The sequence below is a fragment of the Piliocolobus tephrosceles genome, chromosome 8 (genome assembly GCF_002776525.5).
Source record: "Piliocolobus tephrosceles isolate RC106 chromosome 8, ASM277652v3, whole genome shotgun sequence".
Lineage (NCBI taxonomy): Eukaryota > Metazoa > Chordata > Mammalia > Primates > Cercopithecidae > Piliocolobus > Piliocolobus tephrosceles.
Window position 1 is genome coordinate 109,770,967 of NC_045441.1, and position 22,946 is coordinate 109,793,912.

The following is a 22,946-nucleotide window of genomic DNA, read 5'->3' on the forward strand; positions in this document are numbered from 1 at the left end:
AGTTTCTGTAACTGGATACTTCTGTTTTGGATACTTCTTTTTTATGTGTGAGGTAAAAAACATGTAACATGAGATCTACCCTCTTACCAAATTTTTAGGTGTACAGTACAATCTTGTTAACTGTATTAGTCCATTCTCATGCTGCAAATAAAGGCATACTCAAGACTAGGTGATTTATAGAGGAAAGAAGTTTAATTGACTCACAGTTCAGCATGGCTAGGGAGGCCTCAGGAAACTTACATTCATAGTGGAAGGGGAAGTAAACATGTCCTTTTTCACATGATGGCAGAAAGCAGAAGAATGAGCACAAGGGGGAAAAGCCCCTTATAAAACAGATCTCACGAAAACTCACTGACTATCATGAGAACAGCATGGAGATAACTGTTACCTCCCACCAGGTCTCTCCCACTACACATGGGGATTATGGGAAGTAAAATTAAAGAAGAGATTTGGGTGGGAACACAGCCAAACCGTATCATTAACTATATGCACATCACTGTACAGTAATCTCTAGAACTTTTTCATCTTGCACGATTGAAACTCTATTCTTATTGAACATCAACTCCTCATTTTCCCCTCCCCACAGCCCCTGGAAAGCACCATTATACATTCTGCTTCTATGAATTTGACTACTTTAGATACGTCATATCAGTGGAATCATGTATTTGTCTTTCTGTGACTGACTTATTTTACTTAGCATAATGTCCTCAAGCTTCATCTATGTTATATCCACCATATAACAGAATTTTCTTCTTTTTAAAGACCAAAAGATATTCCACTGTATGTATATGCCACATTGTCTTTATCCACTCATCTGTCCATGGACATTTAGGTTATTTCCTAATAACCTTGGCTGTTGTGAATAATGCTGCAATGAAAATAGCAGTGCAAATATCTCCTCAAGATCCTGCTTTCACTTCTTTTGAATGAATACCCAGAAGGGGGAATGACTGGATCATATAGTGGTGATTCTATTTTTGATTTTTTGAGAAACTTCCAAACTGTTTTCCTTAGTGGCTGCACCATTTTACATTCCCACCAACAGTGCACAAGGGTTCCAGTTTTTCCACAAACTTGCCAACACTTGTTATTTTCTTGAGAGTGGCCATCCTAACACATCAGGTAAAAATTTTTTTGTGGTTTTGATTTTCATTTCTCTGCTTGTTAGTGATGTTGAGCATCTTTTCATATACCAGTTGGTCATTCATATATCTTCTTGGAGAAATGTCTATATGAGTCTTTTGCCAAGTTTTAAATCAGATTGTTGGGCTTTTTTTTTTTTTTTCACATTGAGTTGTAGGAGTTGCTTATATGTTTTCAATATTAACCCCTTATTAGATATATGGTTTGCAGATATTTTCTCTATTCCACAGGTTACCTTTTCACTCTATTGATTGTTTTCTTTGCTACACAGAAGCATTTCAGTTTGACATAGTCCCACTTGTGTATTTTAGCTTTTGTTGCTTGTGCTTTTGGTGTCATATCTAAGAAATCATTGCTAAAACTAATATCATGAAGTCATTCCCCTCCTTTACTTTCTTCTAGAAGTTTTATAGTTTCCAGTTTTACATTTAAACTTTTAATGCATTTTGAGTTGATTTTTTTGTGTGGTGTAAGATAAGAGTTCATTTTCGTTCTGTTACATTTTGTAGAAGAGAATTATCTACTTCTTCCCTCTCCCAGACCCCTGACCCAAGGCAGGGTAGTACTCTGTCACCCAGGCTGGAGTGTAATGGCACAATCATAGCTCATTATAACCTCAAATTCCAGGGCTCAAGGGATCCTCCAGCCTCAGCCTCTAGAGTAGCTGGGACTATAGGTATGTGCCCCTACACTCAGCCAGCTTTTAAAAATTTTTAATAGAGACAAGGTCTCTGTTGCCCAAGTTGTTCCTCAAGCAGTCCTTCTACCTCGTCCTCCCAAAGTGCTGGGATTATGGGTGTGAGGGACTGTGCACACAGCCTAATCTACTTCTTGAGTCCTCCATGGTAGATATCAAGTTGACATGATCGGTCAACTTCTGTAATGAACCTCTTTGGGCAAGAAGATTTTTTAGTCAGGATTATTTCCTGAGGGTAGATTTGAAGTATGGGAATTACTAAGTCATGTGTGGAAGCACTTAAGGCTCTTGATATTGCCAAACTACTTGCCAAAAAAGATTATAGCAGTTTAAATCAACAGACAACTCCTTCTTCACCATTTTATCATACCCTCACTGTCGTCAAGCAGTTTGTTTAAAAAGGAAAGAAGGGGAGCAATAAATATTTATGAACCTATTAAGTACAAATGGAATTTTGTTCTTTAAGTCTGCATTTCTTTGCCACTACTAGCTTGGTTGAACATTGTTAGCCATTTGTATTTATTCCTTTCTGAATTGTCAGGCAAAACATATTATAGCAACAGAGCAAGGAAGACAAGGAGAGCTGTGAAGTATCATTGAAAGGGTTCATCATGCCTGTAATTCTAGCACTTTGGGAGGCTGAGGCAGGAGGATCGCTCGAGTCTAGGAGTTTGAGACCAGCCTGGACAATGTAGTGAGACCTCATCTCCACAAACAAAAAAATTAGCTGGGTGTGGTGGCACACACCTATAATCCTAGCTATTTGGGAGACTGAGCCAACAGGTCAAGACTGCAGTGAGCCATGATTGTGCTATTGCACCACAGCCTGGGTGACAGAAAGAGACTTTGTCTCTAAAAAAGAGAAAAGCGCAAAAGTGTTCAGAACAGTTACTCCCATTACTTGCTGTCCACAGGACTGGAATAAAGTATGGGAGGAGGGAGTTAATTAGTTTCCTGCCCATTCTTGTTTTGATAAAATGAGGATAAAAGTAATGGCTTCACAGGACTGATGACAGGTAAATGAAATTACATCGTGTAATTCATTCAGTACCTGCTCAATACATGTTGGCCCCTTCATTATCTCTTCCTTTTTACCTCCCGTTCTATTTCTGTGCTTGCAGGCTAGGTGGAAATAGAGGCTGCCTAGAAACATGCATTAACAGGTGCTTCTTGGGCCACCCTAGCCTGAAGAAGGACAACCAGAGAGTATAACAGTGGCACCTCAATGCCTTGGCCTTGAGGACCCTCAGGGTCCCTTCAGGCCTCCAGATTTGAGGGGAGGCTCTAGCATGTTCTGGCTGCAGCTATTGTCTTCAGGGATTCTGCAGCTTATAGCTGCTTGGTAAGTTCTTTGCTTGTGGCTGATTAAGTGTTACCCATTTCCAACCTGTGTTGTATAGTCTTGTTCTGAGCCAGGTACCATCCTGCTCTCTGCCACCCACTCCCATCAGGTCCTCTACCCCAACACAACACTTCACGTCTGGTATGAAACTTGCCCATACGCAGGCCCCTTCCTCTCCCTGTTGCACCTGCCTCCTCAGGTAGAACAGACTTGAAAGCCTGTCCTAGGCATGCATGAGGTTGCCTCATAAAACATCACTGTGTCTTCTACTTTGATTGCAGAGGCAGGTGTCCCCTCTATTATGGAGGCTGAAGCCACCCGCCTTTCGATTATATAACTCATATTTCCCTGTCTGAGTAATCAAGATTGTAGGGCTACATTAACAGTCCCTAATATGCACATACATACACCGAACCCATCATCATTGGCTCCCCCAGCAAAATGTTTCCAGATTCTATTAAGTTTTCAGTCTTTCCAAAGCTTTTCGTCTTCAGCCTATAAAAAGCAAGCAGCTGTTTGTTTCATTCCCAGGGGTACTTCTACCAATTGGAGTTGGGCTGTTGGAATCATTTCCACTGCCTACCACCAGGACAAGGAGAGCGGTGTGAGTGGAAGAGAGAGAGGTGGCAGGGAAATCTCCCTTAGTGTGAGCTGTGTGGTCAGGGGTCCCAGGTGCCCATAGTCATAGAGGAGGTAGCGACCCACTTGAACATCACCAGGTACTTTTTTCAGACCAGGCCTAAGCGGTTTGGCGTCTCCTGGCCTGGGTTGCTTATATCTCCTTCCTCCCTGCCCCTGCACCCTCTGTCTTGGTGCCTATTCTCATTATCAGAGTTGGCAAGGCTCTCATGCCCTCAGAAGAGTAATTCTTCCATTTCCTCCCTCAGCTGGAAGCCACACACCTTGCTAACTCTCCTGTCAACTACAACATATTTGAACTACTTTTACTTAAGCAGGATCACTCTGCTCTAATAGAATAAACAGGAGACATCCCTGCAACTTTACTTCATCCTGGAGGAGCTAACCTTCCTGCTGCTGTCCACCAGCTTCTCTAGTCTCCAAAGGTATACAATTCCAAAGCAGAGTCCTCTTTTCTCTCCCAGCAGCGCATTCAGCTAGCACTTATTGAGCACTAATTATGTGCCAGCCACTGGGACACTGGTCAGAACATGATGCGTGCTCTCACAAGAAGTGCTCAGTCATTGAGAAGACAGACTGGCCCGTGCCCCTGTGAGGCAGGCAGGGTGCTGCTGGGCCCACCAGAGTGAGGCAGCCAGCTCACAGTCAGAGTTGGGGCAGATAACCCAGGAACTCTGTAACTTCTGGAAGCCAGATCCTGTGCTTTGCTGTTAGAAACATTCTCCAAGTGTGCAGTGGTAGGGGAGTGGCCTGGCTGTATACAGAATGCCCAAACCTCCCTCTCAACTCTGAAAACCTTGAATGTGGTAGTCCCCAGAATTGAGCCTTGGCTGATAGGAAAGGCTGACCTGGTCAATATCACCAAGGAGGGCTTCCGAAGTCACGGATCTTCACTACCACACACAGGCCTCCACTGGCCAGCTTGTGTTTACTCCTACAAAAACAAACAATTTTTAACTTTTTTAAAGCAGTAAACAGTTTTCCTCTCCTAATTCAGTCTTACATGAAATCTTAATAAATAAGCAAGTAGATGCTCTGCTTGAAACTGGGATGAGAAGTCTGGTAGCCCAGCAACCCCAAGGCCCCTCTGCATACAGTTCAGAAAATAACACATGGCTGTGACCCATCACCACCAGAAAATCCTAAGCTTTTGAGGTCCCACCCATAGAGGAGGAGGCCGCACATCCTCCTCTGAGCAGCAGGGAGGGGGCCGCGGAGCCAGTACCAGTTCCTTAGCATGTCCGAGTGCTGTAGACAGCTGCTGAGGGGAAAAAATCAAGAAAACTTGCCAGCACCAACGGGGTATAGCTTTCATCTTAATCTTGCCCCAAATCCCAGAACCAGTAAACCATCTGCTGTCCTCACTGCACCCGCCCAAGAGGTAGCGGAGGGGACAACAGGCAGTCCCAGAGGGTACCGAGGGGAGAAGGGTGCCACACTCCCAGCACTCATTTCAGCAGCAGGGCAGACTGGGGTTGACACAATATGGAGGTGAGGACCTAGCCTAATACATATTTAGCTTTCAAATTTTAAGTCTAGGAGTGTGGGAAGTCATGAGAAAACAGAGAGGAAAGAATGAAGAATGTTATGACAGAAATGCATTCCCATTAAAAATGTACTTTCTTTTTTTTTTTTAAAAAAAGCTCATCTAATGTTAATCTAGAGACTAGTTTCATGGGGATTTCAAGAGGCTTGTGAAAGAAAACATCGTGGTAATTGTATATGCTAATGGAGTACCTACAGGACATTGTTACAGTGATGGAAATTCTATTTCATGCAAACACTAAAGCAATCCTCCCTTTATATCTTGGTAAAGCTGATTGACAGAGTATAAAATTGCTTTTTAATCCAATTTAGGAAACAAAATGTGTAGTGGGTTTTAGTATTTTAAAATGCTTGAAGCGTGGAAGCAGAAATTCAAAATACCCTGGCAGACTATGATATTGTATATCAACGGGACATTTTAGAAATATTATTTCAATATAAGTTTCTTTGAATTGAGTCATATTTTGTTCCAAAGCTTTTTTGGATTAGAGTAAGGAGAACGTATTGTGGAAATATGACCCAGAGGAAAATGAACAGAAACCAGTTTTTAGCCACATTTCTCAGGAATAGGAAGTTTGTAAGTCTCTTTCTTTAACAGAAAGCACTGCAGCTGCTTTCTCCAAGACTATCCCTATACAGGCCACCCCCACCAGGCTCATCACCTCTACTGAGGTCACTCTTATTAAGCTCGCTGCCACCTAGGCCACCAGAACTGTTGACCTCTTCTCAAATCTCATCCTATTTCATCTCCCCTCAGCATTTGGTCCCACTGACCGACTGCTTTTTAGTCTTTATTTATTTATTTATTTTTATTTTTTATGAGACAGGGTCTTGCTCTGTCACCCAGGCTTGAATGCAGTGGTGCTATCATGGCAATCCTCCCACCTCAGCAGCCTCCACCTCAGTTTTGCCATGTTTCCCAGGTTGGTCTTGAACTCCTGGGCTGAAGAGATTTGCCTGCCTTGGCCTCCCAGAGTACTGGGATTACAGGTGTGAGCCACTGCCCCCGGCCAGCCTGCTTCTTATGTCTTGAGGCCATCTTGACCCCATGACACCTACTCTCTGTGCCACTCCTGTATGTCAGCACTCTCCTCCTCCTCCTTTTCTGTGCTGCCACGCACTCATGTTTTCCAGGGAGTTCTGTTCACTGCCCCCTCCCTGATTGCTTGAAGCTGTCTTGAGAGATCTCCGCTGCTCCTACTGCGCAGCTTCCACCTCTGGCCCAGAATGCCCACATTTGTGTCTCCAGCTTCTCTCCTAAGCTCCAGACCTGCAGACCAAGCTGCCTTCAGGCCATTTTTCCAGCGATGTTCTGCAGGTTCTTCAAGCTGTTTTTGTTACCTTCCCCTGCTAAGCCTCTTCCTCTTCTGGTGTCTTTACCCTAGCTAAGGAACTCACATTATTCTAGTTTCTTACACTAAAAATTTGTCACCTTTGGTTCTTCCCCTGACTCTCACATTTAGTCAGGCACCAAGTCCTGGAAAAGCTCCTCCTTCATCCCCCAATTTTGTCCCCATCACCTGGACTCTAACAGGAGCTTTTTAAGACTTTGCTAATGTCCATCTCTTCCCTGTCTGTTGATCCTACACATGACTCACCCATTTCTCTCAAAATTGCAAACTGCACAACTCACTTCCCAGTTGCCTATGGCAGTGATTTCCAAACTGTCCCCCTGGGGGAGCCAGGAGGGTTCCCCAGATCTCTCTTGGGTCCATCCCTCAGATTTCCCCACAGCTTTGTTTTGCATCAGCTTCACAGATTCTAAGTGTTTTTTTTCTCTCTCTTTGAACGAATTACAGCCATCTCTCAGTATCTGCAGGAGATTGGTTCCAGGACCCGTCACATATACCGAAATCTACGCATACTCAAGTCCCCGAGTCAGCCCTGCAGAACCCAGTAGAACCTGTGTTATGCAAAAAAATCAGCTCTCCATATATGCAGGTTTCCCATTCCATGAATACTGTATTTTCAATCTGTGTTTGGTTGAAAAAAATTTTGTATAAAAGTGGTCCTGTGCAGTTCAAACCCAGGTTGCTCAAGAGCCAACTATATTCTGCGTCTAAAAGTTTGAAAACCAGCTACTAAAGGTCAGGGCACCCTCTGGAGCAGATCATGAAGGCCTTTTACAGCTTACTTTTTCTACTTCACTCCTTTGGAGAGTGGCCTGAGTTCAAATGCAGGTTCTGCCACGTGCAGGCAGCTGTGCAACTCTGAACAAGTTACTTCCTAAAGCCTTCGTTTTCCCATCTTTGAAACAGGAATGGTAATATTAGCTCCGTCACAGAGAGTGTTAAGGAGTTACTGAGATAATGCCTGGCACGTGTGTTAGTGCGTAATCAGTGTTGGCAATTACCATCATGTTAGTAGTCAGGCCCCACCAGTTTAGAAACACATCATGCCCTTTGACGCCTTGGCTTGCTTTTGGTAGCCTTTGATGCTTTTGGTATACTTTGCCCTTTAATGCTGGTTTGGACTCCCCCCTCCTCATTTTTTCAGTATAAACTCTTATGTAATTAGTAAGATTGGTATTTTCATTTTTCTGTGAAGCCTTCTCAGACACAATGCTGTCCATTTGCTTCCTTAGTGCTAAGTTTATACATCTTTCTAAGGTACTCACCATGTTGAATTTTATTCTTTCTCCATACATTCTCTTTTTCTCTCCTCCCTCCCACTGTCTCTCTCTCCCTCCTCTACTGCTACAAAGACTATGGATCATCAAGGTGGGGACCTGACCTTATTCATGTCCATGCCCTTGAGGTAAATTATGGGTGCTTCCATAGCTATGTCCTTGGAATACACAAAGGATCCTTCCGTATCCATGTCCTTGGATAGCCTGTGGGTGCTCCCATATCTATATTCTTGGGATACACTGTGGGCCTTCACATATTTTTTGAATGAAGCAAAGTAACCAATGAATAGGTAAGTGAACCAGGAAGAAGAAGGTACCTTGTGATGAGGATCCCTGAGTGGTACTGAAATCACCAGGTTTAATTTGACCATTCAGCTTTGCTTTATGCCTGGCTCCGTATTGGTCGGTTAATGACCCTTGGTAGCCAGGTCTCTTCAACTGATCTGGTACTACAATAAAAATGCTGAAGTATTTTACCCAAAAACAAAGTCAGTTATCTGTGGAACATGTATATGTGGAAAACACAAATTACCTCTACAATAATATGAACATATAATATTTTTTAGTGGCAAAAATATCTACTATTCAATGCACACTTATATGCCAAGTACTATGTGAATGAATGCTTTACACGTATTACATAATCTTCAAAAATTAAAGCCAGCAAGGTATGTTTTTACTATTCCAGTTTTACAGATGAGCAAAGTGAGGTTCAAAGAAATTAAATAACATGTCCAGGGTCTCATAGCTGAACAGTAGAGCCAGGATTCCAGTAAGTGATTCAGAGTGGCAGATGGTAGATGAGATTAAGGCAGGGAATCCTGGTGATGTGTACCGCATCCTCCATCACCACATGATCTGAGTGAGCCATGGCTACTTGCAGTGTTTTTTGTCCCGTCCCTGCTTTGTGTCTTACTCATTCTAGGGAGTAAGCAACATTGAAACTCAGACTATGTGGTGTCTCTCCCAAATAGCACTAGCTTAATTCGCAGAACTCTTTATTGATGTTTTAAAAACATCTTTTCTGGTGTTAGGCCATTTTATCAGAACCAGTTGCACCAAAGCATTGTAGGCATGAAAAAAATTGCTATCTCCAGTTATCTTTTGTTTGTGTGTTTGTGTGTATGTGTGTGTGCACGTGTGTGTTTTGATGCAAGTCTAAAAAATAGATTTGTATTACATATGTACATACATACATGTACATACATATATAGAGAGAAAAAAATAAAAATATTTATTGCAAGCCAGGCATGGTAGCATGTGCCTGTAGTCTTAGTAACTTGGGAGGCAGAGGCAGGAAGATCGCCTGAGCCCAGGAGTTCAAGGTTGCAGTGAGCTATGATTGCACCACTACACTTCAGCCTGGAAAACAGAGCGAGACCCCATCCCTTACAAAATGTTTATTATAGAAAACTTGGAAAGGACAGGAAGAGTACAAAAGAAGTTAATCTCCCATTAAAATCAAATATTTAACCACCATGAACATTCAACCTGTGACTTTCCACTGGTTTTTAATGCCTACCTATACATTTTTATTGTCAAAATAATTAATAATCTGCTATGTAAATTGTTAGGGTACATTGATTTTTTTTCATTTAGCAGTGTATCATGAACATTTCCCTGTGCTAATACATATTCTTTCATTACCTGGTTTTGGGAGCCACTCAATAACCATCATTAACTGTTATATAAGTTAATTTACCTGTTTTTTTTTTCACATTTTGCTTATTCCCATACTTTTGCTAATGATTTTTATATGACTTATGCTATTGTTGATATTGAAAATCCCAAAAAAGAGGTGTATGAGTTAATTCTTTGGTATTAACATTTATGTGAATGATAACTATGGGATCATTTTCATTCGAATTATTATAGAATTTTAAGATCTTAGCAAAAAGCACTTTAGCAGCCACCCAGGGTAGCCTCTAATAGGCCATATCTCTTCAGCAGTTTCCTTGACAGCTGAGCCAGTCTTGTCTCAGAGACCTCCATGAGTAGGCGCTGCTCACACCTAAAGACCATAGCTCTCTGCTTCTCTTCATATGCCCTGACTTTAGGTGCTCCTGCAGTGGATGCTGACACAAATAGATTTTGAAAACTTGCTTCCGAAATTTTTAGAAGCACTGCACTTCAAGATCAGTGTGATTTTATCTGGGAGGGAAGTTAGATGCAGGATGGTGGGCAAGATAGCACAGAATGCTGGCTGAGCTAATAGAAACCAAGCCATTATTATAGATGGACAAAGCGTGTTCTCTGATTTGCAAGCTATAGTTATTCTAATTGATTTCTGCATACTTGTGGATAGGGATCTGCCCTCTTCCATTTATTTTTCTCCTGACAAGTAAGACGTGAAATGTTGTTCCATGCTTTTCTAATTTAAATGTTGTACATGTTGAGAACTGATCTTGCCAGCCATTTTAAGCCTGGCCAAAAACATAACACATTGTTGTTATTAGCCTTCATCATTTAGTTAGGGCCAACATTTTGTTTAGAATTATAAAGGAGTATAAATCTCTTTTATAGTCATAGCCGATTGCTGCCATAAGATAGATAAGATGAGAAGGCAGAGTTGTTTCCTTAATACGTTGCTTTGGTTAGCCTCATAAGGCTGATTAGGCCAGGGATGTTCACTTTGAGAGACTTCTTGGGAAGTAAGATTTCAATTTAATTCAGCTTAAAAAAATATTACCTTGATATGCAAGGGTCTGTAGGAGGTGCGGGAGGGGAAATTAAGATGCAGATGACAAGGTTCATGCTGTTGGGGGTCTTATGATTCAACAGAGAAACAAGATACATGATAACTAATATAAGGTGGCATGTGAGTAGTACACATACACAAAGATTAGAGAGAGCTTAGAGGAGAAACAGCATTACTTCATGGCCTGTGTTTGGGGCTGTGGATGATGTCCTTGAGGCCATATGCATCCCATTGAGCCTACAGGCTGAGTAAGCTATCTGTCTCACACACATGTGTACTATTATTTTTCAAACGTTTTATATGTAGATGCCCTGGTGGCCAACAATGCTTTTAGATTAATTTTTGTTTTATTACATTTATTGTAGCTTTTTGTCATATCGTATGTTTTCAGTCAGTAGCTACTACCCTGATGATTCCTATCATGAGCACCTTTGAAATTTTTTCATGTTAAAGATTGGTCCAGTTATCCAAAGATGAAAAACCATTGTCTACAGCAGCCTTCAATGCTGTCCAAAAGACTTTTCTGTGATCATGGAAATATTCCCTGCATTGTCCAATACAGTAGTTATTAGCCACATGCAGTACCTGAGCACTTGAAATTTGGCTAGTGAGATGGAGGAACTGAATTTTTAATTTTGTTTGGTTTTAATTAATTTAAATATAAATAGCCACATGTGGTAGAAACTGTTGTATTGAACAGGGATAGCACATATCTATAATGTCTCTTTGTCAGGAATTTTTGGAACTCCTACCCTCCCCTGCCAGTTGACTTGTCCTGCCTCCTGCTAGCTTACCTTTTCTTTTCTTTTCTTTTTTAGATGGAGTCTTGCTCTGTCGCCCAGGCTGGAGTGCAGTGGCACAATCTTGGCTCACTGCAACCTCTGCCTCCTGGGTGCAAGCAATTCTCTGCCTTAGCCTCCTGAGCAGCTGGGATTATAGGCACCCACCACCACACCCAGCTAATTTTTGTGTGTTTAGTAGAGACAGAGTTTCACCATCTTGGCCAGGCTGGTCTTGAACTCCTGACCTCACGATCCACCCTCCATGACCTCCCAAAGTGCTGGGATTATAGCCGTCAGCCACCGCACCCAGCCTTGCTAATTTATTTTCTACCCACAAATATGGGTGACTACCAGGCCCACTCCTTCTCAGGTGCCCCTATTCCTGAAGGTTCTTTAGGCTAAGAGAAGAGTTCTTTCATAGATCCTTAATCAAATGTAAAAGCCTTTTCTAATCATAGAAATGAAAAGAATGGGAGTTTACACGTTAAGCCACCATCTGATTTCAGGGGCTTTAAGGAGATTTCTGTATACCTGGGACGCATGAGTTAGTTATTTTCATATTTTATTTGTTTCCAATTTTATAAACATGATCCTTCTTTAAAAATTGACTATTTCATAGACGTGGTGACTATGAATAATTAGAAAATCAGATGAAAATCTTATTCCAGGGCTCTCATTAGGCCAGAAATCTCCCTTCTCCATTGTTTTTTTGATGATGATTATTATGGATAACCAAATGCTCTTCCTTCTCCAACTTACTGTGAAACAATTAATACAGTTCATAACACTTTACAAGTTATTTATTTTTCTCGTGACTCATAGCCTCGGAGTCCTTTAAGACCATCACTGGCAGTAGCAATGTGCATTTCAATGGTTCCTATTAAGGTAACAAAATCAAAAGAGGATAACCAGGCAACTCCAAACGTAAAATTCACCATAATATAAATATAACTGTATTATGGCTGATACTCATTATAAACATAGTGCAAATTGGATTGCTAGGTAATTCTCTATTCTTAGTTTTCGAAAAAGACTTTTGTCTTGCCCTGTTTTAAAACAAGACATTAGGAGGAAAGCAGTAGTTCATAGAATCCAAAAAGGCAAATGGCCAGAAAGTTCTTTTAGAATGCATGTTTGAGGAGTTCCACCAAAATAACAAACGCCTGTCATGGGCCAGCCTGGAAATGGGTCCCAGGTCTTTCTGTGGAGTGAGGCTTTCTATCCTACCTCCTCCCAAGTGTGACAACCATATCACTGTCCTCCTGCTGCTCTCTGGGTGTCTCTCTTTCACTTCCCTACTCTTTCTGCTTTGAGGCCAGAAGCTTGGAGGTTTCTTCAGATATCAGACCCAGAGTGAGGAAAGGTGCAGTTGCTGAGCCAAGACGCCTGCATGTGTTCTCCTGGCTCCTGCCGGCCATACACCTTGACACCAAGTGTGCCAGTGGGAGAGGAAGCTTAAGGGCAACTGGTTGATGCCCAAAGGGTACAAATCCTCAACTAGATGACAGGGAAACAATGATAATTGTGCCGTAGTCTCCATTCTGTGTACCAGGACTCTTCTGCTTTTCACTGTCTTTCATAAACTTCCACGGACAGAAAAATACATAGGCAATTATTTCTGATAGTAAAATTTTTGAACACCTTTTTTTAGCACTTGCTCTTGCTGTCCATATCCCTCTGTAGTCTGTTAGTCTCCATTTTAAAGGAGATTGCATGGGCTATTGTTATGTTTGTCTTTGGTGGTGGTGGTGGGGTGGGTGTGTGGGTGTGGGTGTAGGTGTGGGTGTGGGGGTGTGTGTGTATCTGTCACGGATGGATCCAGGAGGGCAGAATGCCAGCCAGAAAAGAAAGGTTAACATTTGCAATTATAAAATAACCTTCAAAAATTACTCCCTATCAATCCTATAGTAAAACAGAAGAATAAAAATGGAAACGTAGTCTTTTCTCAGCCCCCAGGAAGTATATCCATTCTTGCCCTATACTCCTACCCACTTTGTAGAAGATAGCAATGAAGAGGTGTATGCTGAGACCCCCATCCCCCACCCCCACTCCCTAGTCTTTGGGAAAGGATCTAAGAGTGTCACAGTTTGGGGTCTATAACGCTCCCCTCCCTTGGGTCTTCCCATGCTCTGGCTGCCACCCTTCCTCCCTGTAGCACTTGAGCAGCTGTGGGTGGCTCTTTTCATAGGACAAGATTCTTCTCCTTGATACATGTGTATAGAAAGAAATAGTGGACCGTGCTACTCAATCTCAAATCTTTCTACTGCACTTGGTTTAGCCACAGAACTTTTTAACCTTCATGTGTCCATTTTATAAGATTTCATTCTGCTTCCAAAATTATACCAAATTATCGTGTCTTCTACATTTTCCTTTATGCTGTTTGAGTCTTATGTATTTCTTTGATTAGAGTATCTTTGCCTGAAAGCCTCTGATCTTCACTGTGGGAAACTAGTACAAGGCTAATCATCTGTCAGCAAACTTTGTGTTGCTGGATGTTTTAGTAATTGCCTTCAAATGTAGTAATGAGGTTGCAGGTTTAATGAAATGCTTATAAATGGTGGCTTTAGGGAAATCATCTGCTCTATTTTCAATACTGAATTCCAAATTATGTATTAACGCAACTGTGTCCTGCTTTTTTATTTCAGTACCTACTAGAAATGAAAAGCTTAATCCTACCCCCAGAACATATCCTGAAGAGAGGAGACAGTGAAGCAATAGCATATGCATTCTTTCATCTTGCACACTGGAAGAGAGTGGAAGGGGCTTTGAATCTTTTGCATTGTACGTGGGAAGGCAGTAAGTACTTTTCTTTTTTTGAAACATTTTTAAGAGCATGAAGAGGTCTAAAATGTTTTTGCACTGACTGTTTATGATGAATAATGAAGATTTACATATGTACTGCTCTTGTGCTCTGTGATGGCGCATCTAAGCCAGTTAGTGACTTAGGTTCTTCCATCCCCCGGTGGTGGTGGATATTCCTGTGGTGAGGCCGTTTCCACAGCTCAGAAAAGTAAGTTGATATCATAGAAGGGGTGAACCCAGATGTTCTTCAAAGGGGCACCCTGTCACCCTGAAAACCCTGTCTGGAAACTTGGACAGCCCCACAGCATCCTGGTAATCTTTGGCATGGGGTTAGGCTTCGTGCTGGACACTGATGACTACTGCTGGCCTTTCTGGGAGGGTTGGCTAAGAGCCACAGTTATCCTCCACTGGAGTCAGACTGACCACCCAAAAAGGTGTGGCAGTTATGCTTCAAACCAAGAACAGTGGCCATTGAACCCTAGTGTTTGCTAGGAGTTGTAGCATTCATGTATTAATGGATAAATGCTTGGTAGATGAATGTAGGGATAAATAAATCTGTGGGCTTGTTCTCCATAGATATTATTATTCCATGTAAAGAGAAGAGGCTGTAATGGTGGGTAAGACATGCTCCCTGCCTTGGAGAAGCACGTCATCTAATTGGGAAGAGGAACCAGCAGCATGTGGCAGCTGCCTGTTGATTTTTCAGAAGGGAGAGGTCTATGGGGTGGAGTGATCATGGTTAACATTATGAGTCAGATGAGATTTGAACCAAGCCTTGAAGAAGTAGGACAGTATTACAAGCAAAGACACTGTGTGAAGAAATGGTAAGTGGTGGGGCTGTTTGAGAGAATGTAAATTAAGGAAAAAAGCCAAGACTATGAATTATTGGACAACATGTGCATTGACACTCTGCTAGCATTAATTTTAGCAAAACAAGTACATTATGAAGCATGGCTTTCTTTTTCCACCCATGGGAAACTAAAACAACAAATATTAGAGTCTTCTGACAGTTTTTTCCTAGCTCACCCTTACTTTGATCAACCCCTCAAACAAGAGTCTTTTTAATCCTTTCACTCTGTTTATCTTTGCTGCTTCCATTTTCATCTTGATAATCTGCTCCTCCCTTTTCCTGCCCTTCCCTAACCCATTAGGAGTCCAAGTTGGTGTAGGAAGGGAGGTTGGGGGAGCAAAATGGGATGGTATAAAAATAAGCTAGAGGCCGGGCGCGGTGGCTCAAGCCTGTAATCCCAGCACTTTGGGAGGCCGAGACGGGCGGATCACAAGGTCAGGAGATCGAGACCATCCTGGCTAACACGGTGAAACCCCGTCTCTACTAAAAAAAAATACAAAAAACTAGCCGGCCGAGGTGGCGGGCGCCTGTAGTCCCAGCTACTCGGGAGGCTGAGGCAGGAGAATGGCGTAAACCCGGGAGGCGGAGTTTGCAGTGAGCTGAGATCCGGCCACCGCACTCCAGCCTGGGCGACAGAGTGAGACTCTGTCTCAGAAAAAAAAAAAAAAAACTAGAGATGGGACTCAAAGTCGATTGAAAATTTTTGTTTAGTTTTGAAAATATCTCTTTCACGAATTAGTAGTGGTTCTGCTTCTATAGATTACTATTTATAACTTGAAGGAGGATTGATCAGTGCCTCCGCCCCTCCTCATTAAGTGTAATAGCACACTCCAGGTGGCCTGGGTGGCACCAGCAACTGTATTTAAATGGGTTAAGACACACCATACTCCACTCAGGGTGTGTGTGAGCATGGTCGTGATTCCTTCTGGCTTGTGCTTCCTGTTGTATGTAAGGTGTTCTATCAGAAAGGAACACAATACATGTTTATTTAAGCATGAGAAAGAGACAGAAAAGCCCAACAGGATTGAACGTGAGAGGCCTTACCTAGTCAGTTGTGGAGAAATTAAATGGACAAGTTGGTTTGCCAAATATTTGTAGATTGGTCTCTTGGAAACAATAATAGAAGCTCATCCATTGGGTCTCATAGAAAAGAAAGTTACCTGTCCTATAGAAGGGACCCAAAAAAGGGATGGGGCAAAGGGTAATAAAGACATGGTATCACCATAGAAAAATGGTATCACCATAGAAAAAATAAAAATCCTACAAGGAGTAACTGGAAACTCTCTTTGGAAATTAGTTATCCATGTGGTCAGATAACAATGGGGAGATGCTCTGATCAACTGGAAGGATGATGGGATTAAAAGAAACATGAAGTGAAACAAGGAGCTACAAAATCAAGCAGGATAGCTGTATGGGGATTTAATTTTCTCAAATTGGCAGAATGCTTTATTAGGATAGAAAGAGGGGGTGGGTTTTCAGACATAACACAGTATGGCCAGGTACCTACAGGAAAGGAAAATTCTGCAGTTGATCCTTACAGATAAGCAGGAACCACTGGAGAAGTGTTTGTGAAAATCGGGTAACTGTGATCCCAGCCAAAGTCACTTACATTGCCATTCAGTTTTCACAGAGAGCCATAACATTCAATTTTAGAAAAGAGGACTGTGGAAGTGCTTACTATATGCTAAATGCTTGAGAATGCCACGAGCCTTGAAGAGTGTTTGTTTAACTGGGTAATTTACAGAGGTTTTGCATTTACATCATTCACTGTTTCTGATAATATTTTGAGTTAGGCCGGACAGAGGTGACCATCTCAATTTTTCAAGAGAGGAAACAGGTTCATTGAGATCAGTGTCTTGTTGAAGGTCCTGTGGCCACTGTTGGGGAGCCAGGATGTAAACCCAAGTTCACTTTTCCTTCACTGTACTGAACAACAGATTAAGAATGCAAAGATCAGTCATCTCTGGAACATTTGTTTGGAAGCCCACAATTGAAATTTACATCACCACTTACAGTGTAGGCTGTATTTATTGCACCTGATCTCTCTGTAGTGTTTAGAAAGTTAATCATCCTATATAAAATTGTATTTTGTTGTTTAATACTGACTTAAACCTTTTAAATATCAAATGAGACCAATTTTATAAAATAAATAACAGGCATGTATAAATAAATGAAAGAGACTAGAAGTAAATAAGCTTGTTTTAAGCGATTACCACTCAATTGTGGATTTTAAGTAATTTCTTTTTTCTTCATATTTCTGTTTTTAAATTTTCAACAAGGATAAATATGTATATGTATATATACACATATGTATACACATATATTTTTAAAATATCTCATTACAGATGTTTTTGGTCTTTTTAAAAACCAAACTGTAAATATCATGCAATTTAGAAGAAAGAATTACCCCTCCAAACCCAGACAATCTTATCCAGTCTTTTGACATCGCTTCTGGATCTGTGTTCATTCTAAGTTAAATGGAGGTTCAGAGCTCTGGATTTTCCATCAGATGACCTGGATTAGAATTCTGACTCAGCTACTTACAGTAGCATTTACTTAACTTAATTTTTAGAAACTGTGAAGCACTGATGATACTGAATGCCATACCCCACCCACCCCAGACTGGTGACCTCAGGGCAGTTGCCGCAGCTCCCTCTCAGGTCAGCTGGCCATGTATAGGCAGCCTGTGCAGGGGCAAAGGAGGCTGCACTTCTGCCAGTGCACCACTTGGTGGTGCCTTTTGACATCTCCAGCCTCATAGTTTAGGTTTTCTCCTTTGAATCATTTTTATCTTCATTCTGAAATTTAAGACCATTCCCCAACTCCCTTCCAGCTTCCCTTTTTCATTAGAAAGAAAATTCAGGGAAGAAGGTAACAGTACCTAATTTTACTGGGTTCTGTGTTTAAAATGATTATTAGTAAATTTGGGAGATTTAAAACAAATTTTTAGTTTCTGTCAAAAGTGTTTGTTGGGGGTAGGGATGGAGGTGTATTTTGTTTTGCTTTTTAATGAATTTGTTATGTTAGAACATTAGTCATCCTTAATTAGTGGAATTAAGTGAGTTTTCCTCCAATCAAGCTGAAAAAAAACCTTCCATTTGTGATAAAACCCCAAAGTCCAGCTGATGCATGGCAGAGATTGTTTGGGTTTGAAACATATGGTGGTTTAAAAAAAAAAAAAAAACTGAATCCTCAACCACAAATACATCAGCATTTCAAAGGTTTCCAAAATGTTTGATTCATCACTGTACTTTCAGCCCCTGAAAGTACACAATATGTTCCTCAAAGTCAAGTAATTAAGAAAGGGCAAGGGTTTTAATTTACAAGATTTTATAATATGTTTCTAGTTCATTACATAGCTGCCACCTTATCTGAATCATATTTATTTTAAACACTGTCTGTTCTGGTGATCCTCACATACATGCACCACTGGAAGTATGAGTTGAACATAAAAAACAGAAATGAAGGGTCTCGTTTGAACTAGGTCTTCTTTACAAGGGTATTACACCTATGGGGCCCTATTTTATTTTTATTTTTTATTTTTGCTGGGGCCCTATTTTAAATGGCACGTTCTCTGTTTTACCTGTATTAATACTGATGTGGTTTTATCTCCTTCCTATCTTGATCTTTTCAGGGCTCTGTTTTGGCTGTGTTTATTTTAGAAAGCGGGGTTGCCTGCCGACCACAACTGTGAACTTTAATTTTCTAATTCTACATATCAGGAGGCTAGTCTGCCATGGGGTATATCACTTAGCCTTTCTTTGTTTCCATTTTTTCCTACTTGACCAAGTAAGATTCTATTTTCTTTTTAGAGATCCCCCCCACCCCAAAGAATCCACTAAATAATGTATAAGATTTGAGGGTGGTGTTTTTTAGGGGAACTAAGGCTGAGTATTTCTTTTGAGAGGGGAAAATGGCCCATTGTTGAAGCATAGGATGAGATTCTGATTCTAATTTATTCTCTTTGAACCTGATGGCAAATGCTGCTCACTGTAAGATGTGGTTCTTAGGGCATTTCCTCTAGGCAAACCTTTCCTCCATAAGGCTGGCATCTTTTGAACTACGAAAGAGAAATTCCACCACCCTCCCCCATAGATCCAAGGCTAAATTTTGTAATTTGGGAGAAAGCAATGATGGGCTAAAGTCTCTAGTCATAGCTAACTTACCCTAATAGCCAGACTCCAGATATCATATGACGGTTCCCCACCTACTGCCCAGTAGAACCAACTTGCTCCTTTCCTTTATTCAGTCTTGGTGACTGGCTATCATATGGGTCCACCTGAGTTTTTAAAAAGGAAAATTCTGTCTCTGCTTGATTGTGTGTTTATTCATTCATTACGTTATTCAACAGACATTTATTGACTCCCTCCTTTGTGCCAGGCATTGGGTTGAGGAGATCAAGATGAATAGGAATCTGAAATGCTTTGGGAGGAATGTTTGTGTGTGTGTGTGTGTGTGTGTGTGTACAGTGTATATAAGCAAAAAATACACACACACCCCACATTAGATAGATAGATAGTAGTGCTTGTATCCACACTATCTATCATGAAAGTAGGAACTGAGTATTAGAGTGGTGAGGGTCACTAGGAAGTTAGTGAGTCTGCTATAAGACCCTAGAATTTCAGAGTAGAACATCATTTAATCCAGCTAAGGGAAAGTGTTTTTCCCAAGGTCACACAATTAGGTAGTGAAAGCATGGGATCACAACCCAGCCTTTTGACTTTTGAATTTTCTTTGTTGCTGCACCCAAATGCCTCACTAAAAACAGATGGCCTTTGTGGCTGGTTAGCTACATTGAACTTAAAAGTAAGGACATGAAATTTGCAATGTGGTGATAATTTCCTGTTCTATCACTTGCATTTCTAAGTATTAACAAACAAGCAGAATGTTTACGTATAAGCTAGAGTATGACCTGATAGAGAAAGTAGGAACTTTTTTAGGTTTAATAGAGAGGGAAATGGGGGAAAGAGAAACCCAACCTTTATTGAGCGGCCAGGCACTGTATGTGGATGCCTTGACCTCTGCTGTTACACTTAGTTCCTTTACCAGCCTTTGGAGGCCGGTGGTATTCTAATTTTACAGATGAAGGGCCAGAGACACAGATTAACAACCCACCCAAAGTCATACGCTAGTGAGCCTGGGCAGGTCCTGCTCATCCTTTAGATGCCACTCTGGCTGCTCTGCCATGATGTACAGACAGCACCGTGACTCCCATGGAGGTGTTCATCACCGTGGGAACCTTTACTCTTACTTTCATGATTGGATCCTGCTTCTGGCACTTGGTGATGAGCTCCATGAGGGCAGGGGCAGTGTGTGCTGGGCTCTCACCTTTGTGTGCTTGTCACATAAGAAGCCACTCACCTTTTGACAAACGACTGATTATAAGAAGTAGAGCTGGGATTCAAACTCAGTTCCCTCTATTACAAATAATCTGTATAAAGTTATCTAAGATACTCTTAGATTAATTACATTCTATCCTTGCCTCTCTGGTAGGTAGAGTAAGAAGAGGTCATTAGAAGTCACTGGGAAAATCAGGAATTAACTTGTTCATGTACCCATCCTTTTGTCATTTCTTTGGTTCTGGTGATTTTCCCCCCAGTATCAATTGAGAATCTCTGATGGGAACAGCACTGATAGACTTGGAACCAAGAAAATGTGTCTGGTCAGGGATAGAAGAAGGCAGCATTGTGCCACAGACTTGACTGTGAAGACATGATCTGTTCTTTCACTAATTCCCAGTTTCATTTTGACCCTTCAACAAATGCACAACCAAAATCAAGGTAGGGGAAGGAATGGCACACAGAAGAAAGTGCAGAAATATCATTTGTATACCATGCATTCACTCTGAGTGGCCTAGCTTTTTTGTTTTGTTTTTAACCCAATACATGTGTATTTTTAATTCCTCTGAAATTTGTGTTTTCTCAAGGATTTTTAGGTCTGTACTCATTCATAAAATAGATCTGTTCAAATGACCTTTTTCTGTTCTTATTGGCACCGCCAAATCAATGTGTTTTTAATACTTAGATTCGCAAAATTTCTGGACAGTTGGCAAAAGGCACAAGGCTGTCATGGAGCAGTTGCATGTCTTAGCAGTGAAAGGGACCAGGAGGTGGGAGGTGACGCTGGCAAGACTTGTGCAGTGCCTCTCCCGGCCTCTCTCCGGACCTCCCCTGCTTATCTCACACTTGACTGGGCCCTGCACTGCAGGGTGGGTAAAGGATAGAATTGCAAGCAGAAATTGTATTTGCTTTTGTTTAGTGAAGCCAAAAGCCTTATTATTATTTTATGAGCTCAATGCAAATGACAGCTGACATGAGAGAGATTTTAAGACCACTATAAGCATCTTTATAATCATGGGGGTGGAGGGCAATCCAGGAAGAGGGTGTGGGTGGGTGGCTGTGTTACACATGCACTCTTTTTAAAGTTGTATTGTGTCTCTAACCTCTCCAGAAAGGCCAGAACCAATTAGAAAAAGGAAAAGGCCAACTTGACGCACAAAATTCTGTATGCATGCCAAATATTGGAGTGAAAAACATGTAGCATTTGACTGAAAAGACACCAACCAACCATTAGATTTCTATGGTTGAACACTCTCAAGATCTTGCACTCCTGTATTTCATTTAAAAAATTACTCCCTGAAGTGCAAACTGACTTCAATTTTGAATAAAATTGAGCATTCAAATTTATAGCCACTTTGAAAACTGAGGGTTTATATTTATATCATATGAACTTGAACAGATTCTTAATTACAGCAACCCAGCAGCCCTTTGCACATGGAGAATCTGGATTTGGAAAAAAAAAAAAAAAAAGCAACAACAACAAAAAAAAAACAACAAAAAAAACTTCCCACGTAGGTTTTTCCACATTTTTCAGATGCTTTTGTAGCAGCCATCATTTATGGGAAATGGCATTAAAATCCTGCCATAATGTAGTTTAAGTTTAAATCCAGTACTTCCCAGAAGAGATTGTGGTGTATCCTATAAAGGCACTAAAAGGCTTATTTTTGTTTTTGTTTGTTTCTGTTGGGGGTGTTTCGTTCTCTTGAAAGTCTGGTTCTAATGGAGAGATGTTGGTTCCTTGGAATGATCTTTGTGTGTTAACAACCTGTGCAAAGAACTACTCTCTTGCTTGTTCTAGCGGGCAAAAGTCATCTTTGTTTGCATGCAAGAAAAGGTCTGATTGAACTAGGGTGAGCCTTTCATTTTAAGCAGAGTTAAAGTCTGGGGTGTTTTTAATGTTTTAATCTCTGTTTAAGAGGTTTCTGTTATGAGAGGAAAATTGATAACATTTTTACCTCAGCAAACTGCCAGCAAACTGGCTCTGCTCTAATCCCACATTTATAGTGATTTATATTCTCCGTGGCAATGTGCTGTAACCTCAGAGTGATACCACTGCGGTGTAGATTGACTGCATTCCAAATGCTGGAATCACATACATAATGTTTTTACTTTTAAATAATATTCAGACACCAGAATAAATACCATATGTGCACTGATGCCGGTTACAATGGAACCTTGTCATTTCTTGTGAGGGAGAACATTCTTTGTTTCTGATTCCTGTTTGAAATAAGTATGCAAAAGATAAATCTGTACATTGACAGCATTTTGAGAAGGCTCTGGTAGTTACACAGCTGAGGACGTAGCTATGATTCCTTGAAATGTATCATTTAAAACTAAAAATATTGCTGCATGTTTTACTGTCCCTCACTAACATACATGAAGGCAAGGATTGTTATCTGACATTCCCAGAGTAGGGTAGAGCTTTTATATTTTATATCTGCAGCAGGCTGTAGTAAGAGGACATCTGTTGAAGAAAAATT

The 22,946-nt window shown here is 41.1% G+C and overlaps 1 protein-coding gene across 14 annotated transcripts in view; it reads left to right on the forward strand.

Moving 5' to 3' along the window:
• Window positions 1-22,946, forward strand: part of ST7 (suppression of tumorigenicity 7) — a 280,691-nt gene that overhangs the window by 245,945 nt on the left and 11,800 nt on the right. For 13 of the 14 annotated variants that reach the window (XM_023228193.2, XM_023228194.2, XM_023228201.2 and 10 more), the window contains one exon: window positions 14,121-14,271. In XM_023228193.2, the coding sequence (XP_023083961.1) occupies window positions 14,121-14,271 (151 nt within the window). The remainder of the gene's footprint in view (window positions 1-14,120; window positions 14,272-22,946) is intronic. The other variant, XM_023228200.2, reaches the window with a different exon arrangement.